This window comes from Erigeron canadensis, chromosome 6 (genome assembly GCF_010389155.1).
Source record: "Erigeron canadensis isolate Cc75 chromosome 6, C_canadensis_v1, whole genome shotgun sequence".
Classification (NCBI taxonomy): Eukaryota; Viridiplantae; Streptophyta; class Magnoliopsida; order Asterales; family Asteraceae; genus Erigeron; species Erigeron canadensis.
This window is the reverse complement of record NC_057766.1, coordinates 19,741,152-19,752,286: the sequence shown is the minus strand read 5'-3', so window position 1 is coordinate 19,752,286 and position 11,135 is coordinate 19,741,152. Positions and strand designations below refer to the sequence as shown.

Below are 11,135 nucleotides of genomic sequence, written 5' to 3'. Positions count from 1 at the left end.
CGACAATCTTTTTATGAAGAGAAAATGAGACTTTGTATTGTTCTAATAAATCTCCAGACTCAGCTCGCAGTACGTAATTACAACATGCTCCATATATAGAAAATTATAACTACAAAGCAACTACGATGCAACTAGTATCACCAAGACGTTGCGCTGTACGTATCTTACTCTCACTTTCCAAGAACCTCGGTCCTCGGTGTCCACTCAGTGGAAGCTGCTAGTTGTTGCTAGTATCTACCTTAGTGAAGTAAACTTATTAAGTACTGTCACGGGAGAACATGAAGCATTGTTTCTCAAAGTTATCCGTCTTGTGAAAGTCTCCAGCTCTTTTTTGGCTCTTTTTAACATAATCGAAATGGTTGATTCTAATAACCAACTAGGATTCACCATTGAAAACAACATAATATCATAGGTTTTTATTTTTGAGATTGACTAAAATAGGAAAGATTGAAAGAAGTAAACAACAATAATACTTCGAATTGGTGGACGAAAATACTACATACTAATGTTCGGTAGACATATACATAATTACATATATATAGAGTATGAAGCAGTGTTACGAAGATTGTAATGCTTCATAATCCAAATGCAGGGCCTCTCTTTTATCCCTACTACTATACATAATATACATGCCCCTATATACATAATACTAACTTGTTTATATACAAACTATAATGACCCGTTAATAAATGTATTTTGAGACAATTGGTATTTGGGCATTACAGAGGTCTAGCAATTCTTGGAACAACTAGTAATGAGATGACAGTGGCAAGAAAACCACTTCCAAAGCCAGTGATTACAAGCATATGGAGTATCGGGAATTCTTCATCCTCAGATGCTGGAGGTTGCCAACGTTCTTGATTTTTCTGACAGTTCTCAGCTAAAGCAACACATAATCCAGGGTTTCCTTTAAAGCTAGAGTCGAGAAAGGTTGCAAATTGGCCTCCAAGAGGAACAATCCCCGTTAGATTATTGTATGCTACACTAAACTTCGACAAAAAACTTAGATTCACCAAAGATGGAGGAATTTTTCCTGTTAAACTATTATATGACAAATCCAGAGTCTCTATGCTTCTCATACCCGATAAAGAGCTGGGAATCAGACCCGATAATCTGTTGTGTTTCAAATCCAAAACATACAACTTATTCAGGTTGCCAAACTCTGGCCAGATTGGACCAGTAAAGAGGTTGCTACTGAGATCAATCGATGGCAGAAAGTGCATGATCTGATTGTATTGCAACGCAGACCCTCTGTCTCTAATGTTGTTTTCCCTCCTAAATAATGTGAAATCTGGTGAAGGTTCTTCTAATGAGATATCTCTTGAAATTAAACTCTGTAACTGAGTTAGATTCTTGGGTATCTCTCCCGACAATGAATTGTTGGACAAGTCCAAGTAAAACAAATTCTTAAAATCACCAAAATAGGGTGGAATCAATCCAGTCAACAGGTTCCATGACAAATCCAACAGTTGCAACTGTGTTAAACCATTTAGCCAAGATGGAATGCTACCTGTGAGCTTGCAATTGCTAATTATGAGAGCTTTGAGTGCTTTGAACTGCAGATCATCATCAGATGGCAGCTGTTCGTTATGAAAGTTCATGGTGAGAACCAAAACAGTTAGATTATGGCAGTGCTGGAGGATTTCTAGAGAGGATGAGAGGTTATTGAAGCTGCAGTTGGAAAGTGAAAGGTACGAAAGAGACTGAAAGTTTTTGAAACTTTCCGGGATTTGGCCTCTGAGTTTGTTTCTTGCAAGATTTAAAGTTTTTAACTTTCGACAAGATGCAAGATTTGCAGGAATTGTACCCAAAAAGTTATTACTCCCCAGATCAAGTGAGCTAAGATTAACCATAGCCAAACAGTTAATATCTATCGAACCATCTAAAGAGTTATTTCTCAAATTAACAGAAGAAAGGGTTGGCGAATTTGACAACGATAGAGGTATCCGGCCAGATAGATTATTTGAATGAGCTATGAAATAATTTAAATTCAGAAAGCTACCAAAGAAATCAGGTAACTTTCCTGAAATCATATTGGACGAAACATCCAAACGAACCAAACGACTAGAGGAATTACTAATTCCAGGAAAACTAGTCAACATGTTATCCTGGAGAGCCAATTCTCTCAACCTTGGTAATCCAAACAAGAATCCCGGAATTTCTCCATAATGGAAATTAGATGCCAAACTTAAGTGTTCAAGAAATCTACAGTTCCCGAATTCAGGTGGAATAGTCCCATTGAGGTAATTAACAGCAAAACTAAGAATACGAATTCGGGTAGAGTTAACGCATAAACCAGACGGAAGTGCACCATTCAAGTAATTATCAGAAACATTCAAAACTTGAAGCTTAAGCAGATTTATACTAACTGGTAAAACCCCATTAAAGGCATTACTACTCAAATCAACCACTTCCAAATTACCAAGGTGAAAAATTGAAAAAGGAAGAGGGCCTCTAAGATAATTATGTGAAAGATTAAGGCTTTTTAACTGATCTAAAAAAGAAAAAGAATCAGATAATTTACCAATTAATCCTTTCTTTGAAAACTGTAATTCCACAATCCTGCCTGAAGATGTATTACATGTTACACCAGCCCATTTGCAGCAATCAGATAAATTACCAGAACTAAACCATCCTTCAATCGGTGATTCCATTCCATTGGTAATACCTTGTAATCCTTTCAAGTCATTGGAATTGCATGTCAGGTTATGTGAAATCCCAAGAACCTGATTATGTATAGAAACCACAAGAACAGACAAAACTAGCCATATCTCCAACTGAACAACCATTTTATTATAGTGGGTATATATGTGTATCAGTGTATAATATACACAAAAACCCAAAACAAGAAGACAAAAAAGATGGAAACTTTGTTATTATTTCAGAGATTTGAGGCAAAACCCATTTCAGAAATGAGAGTTCATGATTTCAGGGGAAATGAGTGTTGTAAACATGAAGAAGTATAAGAACAAATTGAACTTGTTTATGAAATGTAATACATATATATATATATATATATATATGAGTAGTAAATATGAAGAAATTGGACTTGTTTATTGTAGAAATGAGAAGTATAAGAACAAATTGGACTTGTTTATGCAAGAAAAAAAAATTAGTAAATATGAAGAAAAATAGTACGGAAACAATCTTTGTGGTTGGAATTTCTTTCTATGTTTAGTAGGAATCTGTCAAACATATCTAGCTGGACTTTGACGAATGATAAGCAGAATAAAAAATAAATACGTAATATATCAAAAAGTCGAAGACTTTGGTTGAAAAAATAACAAAACTAAATATATTAAAAAAAAACATATAAACTTGATTGAAAAACAACAAAATGTGGTATGCTAATATTGCCGGTAGTATTATGTTTAGGGTTGTCAGCGAGTCAAGATTTTTTCGAGCAACTCTGAGCTCGAGCTCGACTCGATAAAACCCCTACTCATCAGTGACACTTGTCTCAAACAGCTACTTGCTAACTTGGAATTTGGAAACACAAATATTGCGTGTTTTAATACAAGATATATGCTAGTTCTGTTTAACAGCAGAATGCCCAATTTCAAGCGAAAAGCACTACTATACATGATAATATCAATACATGAATGTTTACTTCAATCATCACACAAATCTAGTAAGTTAAAAGCACCCATTTGGACCGTTCTCTTGAGGTTTGATATTCCAGGCACCACTTGTAGCAAGTGCACAAAATCCTGTTTCGTCTAACTTGTTTTTGCATGAGTTCACTGAGATCTTCCTTCCTGAGTCTATATTCTGGTATTAGACATGCCTAAAAGTAAGGTGTGGGGTCTCGGACACAAAAGAAAACAATTTTACGTGTCAGCTGAGACAATTTCTTTTTGGGTTTCAGAATCTGGTTTCAAGGCCACAGTATTTCCTTTAACTTCCTTTATAAATGTCCTGAGGCAGCCATTGACTATTCGGGGTGCTGATCCATCACAAAATCGCTTTGCAAGATCTACTGCCTTCACAAATAACAACATATGTTTCAATGAGTTGGAGGTCTGTTGTTGCCGATACACAAATACACATGTCAAAGGCGGTCACCTAGTGCGCACAAGGCGAGGGCGAGGCCCACCTATAACGCCTGAAACCCTAGGCCCAGGCCCACATAGATATATCATTGAGACTCTTCTTAAACTCAGTTTTCTATTTTCTTAAACTCAATTTTCTTTAAATGAAATTTTCTTCATTATCAGTTGTTAGAGACAACATCTTAATGTTCCTCAACGTCCTAAATCCAAAGACCCTGTGTTGAACTTTTTGGTTAAATTCACTATGGGTTATTTGAATGGTATTTACTAATTTGAATGGCATTTGGTTTGTTTTTTACTTGAGTGTGCTTTTTTTCGGGGCCGCACTTTTTTTGCGCCACTCGCCTTCGCCCCATTTGTGGTCTTTGCACTTTGAGTTCGCCTTCACTTTTGACAACTATGGGGTTCGATAATGGATCAAAACGGACCATTTTTTAACATAAAATGTGTTATGTCGACCGATAAAAACTTCAAATTTTTTCATTAGATTCTAATATATAAAACTATGATTTGGACTTGATTATAAACACCGTACAGATATAATAATATTGCATATGTTGAAATAAAATGATTAAAAAAGGTATATGCTTTAAATACACTTAAAACTATAGGGAATTCTGAATCAGGACTTTCTACACATTACCCATCAGGGGAAATAAAACCATACAATATCAGTAGGCCAAAATGGGCACCTCTAGATAAGATGTTAGAAGGTTATAAAGAAATGCACCTCATTAATCACAATTTGGTGACGCGTTCCCAGCACATCAATTTCAGACATGGCCAAACGAAGAATCGATAGCTCCAAGATTCTTCCCGCTGGTTCGTTCTGAACAGAATTTACAAAGAACATCTAAAGATTTGATACACGGGACAGAAAATAGCTACAAGTTATGCATTCTGAATGAAGCACTGTTATCAATTATCCAAAAATAAGTCGATCAAAACAATGTTGAATCACAATCAGTGACAGACACGAATTTTGGACTTTAAAATTACAAGTAAGGGGTAGTTTAAAAACTTTGATTAATGTACGACCCATAAGACACATTTTAGTACGCATGGGTCCGCCATTGATCACAATGAACAACAATAGAAAGCTAGCAGAATTGGATTGTGATTTATAAAAGTTGAAAGTATATTAAGCAAGCATGTCGTTCAAACCTTCCAATTTTGTGGAGCAACTTTGTCAATGACTAGTACATGACTATCCCACTTCTCTGCTACAGCCACCAATAACTTTCTTGTGAACCTGCATTGGAGCAGAAATAATTACTACGCTAAGCAATACTGGTAACTTTTTCTAAATTAGGATTTAATCAATTGTTTCTTTATTTGTGTCAAATGCTTACCGCAGGATTAATTTACTATAAACCAACTTTGGAGGGGCTGAAAGAACTTCTGCCTCTGAAATACAAAACCCAAAACTATTTCAAGATGCTTAAACGAAGTTTACAAACTTTATGTTGATGAGAAAAAGTTTCAAGCACATCAAGCCTTACCAACTTCTGAAGCCTTCTCATCTATTCGCATAAGCTCGTCAGCTTCTTCGTTTGAGTTAGTTTTGACAGGAGGTCCTCCAAAGCTCATGTGATTGTATTCCATCAATGTCCCTTTATCAAACTCATACCCTACTTCTGAATTTTTCAAATATTACTTCATGGTGAGATTCCGAGATGCCACATATTAACTAAAAACATTTTGAGAAAATCATAAAGATTGCGAAGTAAACCAGCCATTTTATCATAGCTATTGAGAAAACGTTGCACAATTTGGAGACATATATATGGGTTCTGTTGACAGGTGTTGGTGCACACTTCTCCGTGATAAAAGCATTCTAGATGTAATATATATTTTGTATTCAAGTCTTGTAATTTATATTGGAAATTACCGTTTGTCAATAAATTTACCTTTGCATATATTGTGATCATATTGGGGTCTTTATATATGTTTATATGTCAGTCTATATTTGTGTTTTGCGGGTACTTAACATGGATGTAAACAATACATATAAAGGGTAATTAAGTTAATGTTGGTTCTGCGTTTATAGCAGTAGTAACATCAACTTAAATATTCCTAAGTGTCATTTGAGAGTTCTTGGGAACAAGCAAAATGTGCTTGTTGAGATGAACACTCAAACAGTTTGCGTGTTCTGGGAAACATGTAAACAGGCCAAACCTTATGGGCCTTGATGGGCTGACATGGAAACATGCAAACCCCTAGGGTTTTGAGTGTTTCCAGCCCTGGCCTATATATAGAGTGTGTGGTGTGCGTGTTTAGGGAGACGAGGGGTGAGAGAGAAACAAGCAAAATCTTGAGAGAGAAACTACTAGAGCTAAGAACACACAAATCCAGTAGATCTTGTGGTATCACTCGTCTCAAGCAAAAGAACCGCAAAACACACACTCGTGTTGGTTGGCTTAGGATTTGAAATACAAGTGGGTATTGTTGTCTGGAGAGCCGCCTCACTATATTAAACAAATACGAGTGTTTATGTTCACGCATAGATATGTGTATATATATAGTGATATAGGGGAAAGATAATTAGTGTACAAGCAATCCAAAAAGTACAAGGGGATCAATCCTGGCCGTCCGATCAAGGGCTCAGATCAAGCATTCCTCCTCCTTCCTCCTTCTCCGGCTGCAGTGTCACTTCCTTCTTCTCCAGCGAGACTGTCGCTGCCAGCAACCACTTCTTATCCGGAGAGACAACCACCACCACCATCATCTCTGACCACCCCAACCATGGCGCCGGAAGCAAGGGCTTCGCCCTTACCGTATCAAACCGCCACCATCTCTTGGATCACCGCCCATTAAATCCATACGATTCCCATATACGTCCCGTGACAACCAGTTTAGAACATATGAGAGCTACGCCCGTACCGTATCCACCCGAAAACGAAACTGATGATTGCCGGAGATCTCACCGGAGAAGGAAGAAGGAGGAGGTGGTGACGGTTGCCGGAGAAGAAGGTGGTGGCTAGCGGCGGCAGTATCGCCGGAGAAGAAAGAGGAAGAAGATGCTTGATCCAATGATAGAGATTGATCCCCTTGTACTTTTTGGATTGTTTGTACTATTTCACCCACCCCTAGTATATATATATATATATATATATGGAAAAGTTAAATTAGGGACTCTTTATTTTAGGGGCCATTAGGGACACTTCTCAATCATTCATTTTTCACCACCACCACCATCTCTGACCACCACCACGATCCTTCGGCGACGGCGACAACCGTCACCATGACTTACACATGTGGTACAACTTAAACATGTGTAAGTTATACAACCACCATCATCTCCAAACACCACCATGATCCTCCGGCGACGGTGACCACCGGCACCACGACTTACACATGTGTAAGTTACATGTCCCTGGTCCCTAATTTAAGGAGTCCCTAATATAACCCACCCCTATATATATATATATATATAGAGAGAGAGAGAGAGAGAAAAAAGTGAGTATGGGGCTGTTATGCACCCAACTTGGGTGAAAACCCCTCACATACCAATATTTTAATATTTTGAATAAATGTTTAGCCCCCCATGATTTTTATGGTTTAAAAAAAGGTATGTGAGGGGATTTTCACCCAACTTAGGTGCTTAATAGCCTCATATTCCCTTCCCCCATATATATATATATATATATATATATTACAAAAAGGTGATATAGAAACCGTGGGTTATCACGAGGGATTCCGCACCTCAACATATCCTTAGTCAATCTCGTTTCGACGGTCCGACAAACAAGGGCAACCTGAACTTACAACAGGGCGCATACACAAAAATGAAGGTTTGCAGTCACATCAGCTAGAGTATGATGAGAAGCAGCAATTTCTCGTAGGCACAATTTTTATCTATAAAACACGTACCATTTTATGAGCCTTTCATTTCTCCAATATTAAGGGAGTGTTGACTGTCTAGACGTGTGCTTTGAAACTAATTATTGCAACTCAAAGAATTAGAAGAAAATGATAATATAATCAGTTGGGTAAAGACATACAGGACAGTTAGATAAGGTAACCGTAACTTAGTATCACTATAATTTACAACATTGAGCTAAAAGGAGTGGCGAATTGGAGATCCAAAGTTCAAACCTTGGCTAGTGCAGAAAAGAAAAGAAAATCTACAAAACTTGTATGGCCACGCCAATCTTATTTCCCTTAGCCAATTTGAGTTTGTGTGGACTAGAACCTCATGGATTAGTCGACCAAAGGCCAGACACCAATAATTACCGAAAATTACCACTTATCCAAACACTAAGTGATTATCCAAATAATTGGTTCAATAATCACACATCCAAACACCTACTACCCGCTTTAACAAAATTAACCACGCTATATTTTGCTACTTCTTGTAAAGCATCTCCTAACTTTCACATCTTAAAGACACTAATTAAGAACATTCCCTAAACAACTTCCAGATTATACGCAATTAATCATTTAAACGTCACACAAAATTATCAAACACCAAGAAAACACTATCATAAACAAAATTCACAATCACATATCTGCATAAATACATACATATATATGCACTAACCTCTGCTGGCATTGACCCGCCTCTCAAACAACCGAACCGGGTCAGACCCTTCTAAACAAGCGGCATATATAATTGACCTACAAAAATTCACCAACACACATACACAATTCAATAATCACACAAAACATCCAAACCCCACAAAAAAAGATCACAACTTTTTCATACTAAACTATACAAAGCATACAGTGCAAGCTCTCTAGCAGCTCTGGGACTACAAAACCTGCCACTTTTATCGATTTTCGGCATTGGTTCTTTGGAAACAGAGTCCTCTAAACTAGACTTTTCTAGTATCTCACCGACCGCGAGAGCCGAGGTACGGAAAAGGGAAGATTGAGGTAATGAGAATAGAATTGTGGGTGTTGGTTGGAGGAAGTTCCATTTGAGACATTTTGAAAATGATGATGAAGAAGAATTTGAAGAAGAAGAAGAATTGAGAAAGAATTTAGGCTTTAAAGGGGAAGTGTGTGAGCATGATGATAATGGTGTATGGATTAGAAATGAGGCTGTGTCCATTTTTCTAAAAAAAAAAGTGTGTTTTTGAATGAAGGGATAGAGAGGAGGAAGAAGAAAGTGTATGGATAAGAGATACAAAAAATTGGGGGTTTTCAGGTTGAGGTTTTTTGCCAAAAGCTGGGGTGAAATTGTAAGGCTCAAGTCTACGGGGTAAAATGAAACGTGGGGGTTATACCGTAAACACCAATTTAACCAAACCAACAGTACAAACGGCTCCCAACTAGACCAGGGGAAACTTGAGGGAATCACATTTCATATAGGGCTGAATAAGGTTCTGTTTGGTTCGGTTTTTGACTAAAACCAAAACCGAATCATTATAATTTGGTTTTTGAAAACTAAAGCCATTGGGTTTCGATTTTTTCGGTTTTGGGTTTTTTGGTTTAGGTCTATTTTGGTTTTTGGTTTTAGTCGGTTTTTAACCACTTATGGTTTGGGTCAAATTGAACTTCAAAAGTTTATAAGTTTATACCTTATAATTACACCTTAATTAATTTCAACAAGTTTTCAAAGCAATATTAGTAATAATAACACTACAACAATGACAACAAATTCATAAAAGTAAGTTGTACAAACTTCAACCAAATTTTATATATAACTATTTATATCTTTTACGCGTTGTTTAATTATACAATTATTAAAACAAATTATATATATTAATGGCTACCACAACTAAGAGAAAAAAATAATTTTAATTATTGATCTAAACCATTGAAATTCATAATCAAAACAATCTTAACCCTTAAAATTAAAAGTCAACTTAGTTATTATATATATGGTAACCATTTAAATACTATTTAATCTACATTTTTTGAATCATGTATACTATATACAAATAAGTTACTTACCTACGTACAATTAGCAAATTCTTATGTTTTATATTTTTATATAGAACGACACGTACAAATTATCAACGGATTGAAAATATTTTGAAGTTCAACAGTTTAAAGTGAGTCGAGCACTTTAAAATATTGCAAACAACCTTAATGTCTAATATATATGGTGAACATTTGAGTTTCATGCTAACCGATAGATTATATGTATTACAGGAGTGGTGTACCCTTACAATGCAGCGGTGGTGGTAGCGATGGGTGGTGGTGACGGTAACGTGTGGTTACCAATGTAAAAGTAATTGATATAAAATGAGGTAGTGTATTTATTTTAAGGATTAAAGTAAAAGAATGTATATTGTAAATTTCATTAAGAATACTATAGATCTATACCCGGTCGGTGACAGGGTCAACCCACCAACCCATATTACCTGAAGTCAACCCGTCACTATCAATCCATCAAGTCAAATGACTTGAAATCAATTTACCTATCCATTTAACCCGTTAACCCAATTTTTTTAGGTTGGTAGTTGGGTTTGGGTTTACGCCTTTACGGATTGACATATTTAGATTGAGATTTCAAACTCAATATTGATATCAGGTCGGGTTTGTGTTAGAAATTATCAATCCGTCAACCCCAATTAATTATTTTATAATTATACTTATATTTGTTTTAGTTACTATTTTAATAAAGTTATTTTCCCGTGCATAGAAATTTTAAAGTTGACAGTTGGTGAAGTCAACCATCGTCACCCTCACCCGTTTTTCCTGAGTAAAAGTTTATAAGCATCATTTTTAAATCTAAGTTTAAGTCCTTTGACAAATATTCACCATTTTACGCATTTCACGATCCCAATGTACAATTAGTGCTCGGGTAACAAAAGAAACCAATATATGTATCACACATTGAAACTCGACCGAACCAGAAATTCATCCTGAAATCGTCATAGATTTTTAACCCGCCAACCTAATTTTCTTGGATTGGGTCCGAGTTGGGATCTTAGTTTTTTAAGTCGACCTGTAAACCTGAACATTTAAATTTAATTTAGTTATTAATTAACGTCGACCTATATGACCCAAATCCAACTCATTTAACCTACAACCCCGCCAACGCACTTTACCCAAAAACAACTTAATTGACCTACCAACCCGTCAACCCACTTGACCAAAAAATCAACTCATTTGACTTAAAACAAACCC

At 36.3% G+C, this 11,135-nt stretch overlaps 2 protein-coding genes across 2 annotated transcripts; both read right to left on the bottom strand.

Annotated features, from left to right (window-relative positions):
* Nucleotides 1-457: 457 nt before the first annotated feature.
* LOC122604081 (phytosulfokine receptor 1-like) lies at nt 458-2,789 on the bottom strand. The gene has a single exon (XM_043776980.1). The coding sequence runs from the start codon at nt 2,787-2,789 to the stop codon at nt 720-722; it is 2,070 nt and encodes a 689-aa protein (XP_043632915.1). The 3' UTR covers nt 458-719.
* A 1,041-nt stretch (nt 2,790-3,830) lies between these two features.
* On the bottom strand, nt 3,831-9,172 carry LOC122604418 (transcription antitermination protein NusB). Its single transcript, XM_043777313.1, has 7 exons — nt 8,780-9,172; nt 8,596-8,672; nt 5,555-5,689; nt 5,405-5,459; nt 5,217-5,304; nt 4,783-4,881; nt 3,831-3,983 (listed from the first exon to the last, which is right to left on the bottom strand). Exons 1-7 carry the CDS (start codon nt 9,106-9,108, stop codon nt 3,831-3,833), a joined length of 936 nt encoding a protein of 311 aa, XP_043633248.1. The 5' UTR covers nt 9,109-9,172.
* Nucleotides 9,173-11,135: the final 1,963 nt, after the last annotated feature.

Coding starts and splice junctions, on each gene's coding strand:
- LOC122604081 (XM_043776980.1), bottom strand. CDS start 2,789: ATGGTTGTTCAGTTGGAGATATGGCTAGTTTTGTCTGTTCTTGTGGTT.
- LOC122604418 (XM_043777313.1), bottom strand. CDS start 9,108: ATGGACACAGCCTCATTTCTAATCCATACACCATTATCATCATGCTCA. Junction 5,460..5,554: donor TGAGAAGGCTTCAGAAGTTG/GTAAGGCTTGAT, acceptor TTTGTATTTCAG/AGGCAGAAGTTCTTTCAGCC. Junction 4,882..5,216: donor TTGCTCCACAAAATTGGAAG/GTTTGAACGACA, acceptor AATTCTGTTCAG/AACGAACCAGCGGGAAGAAT.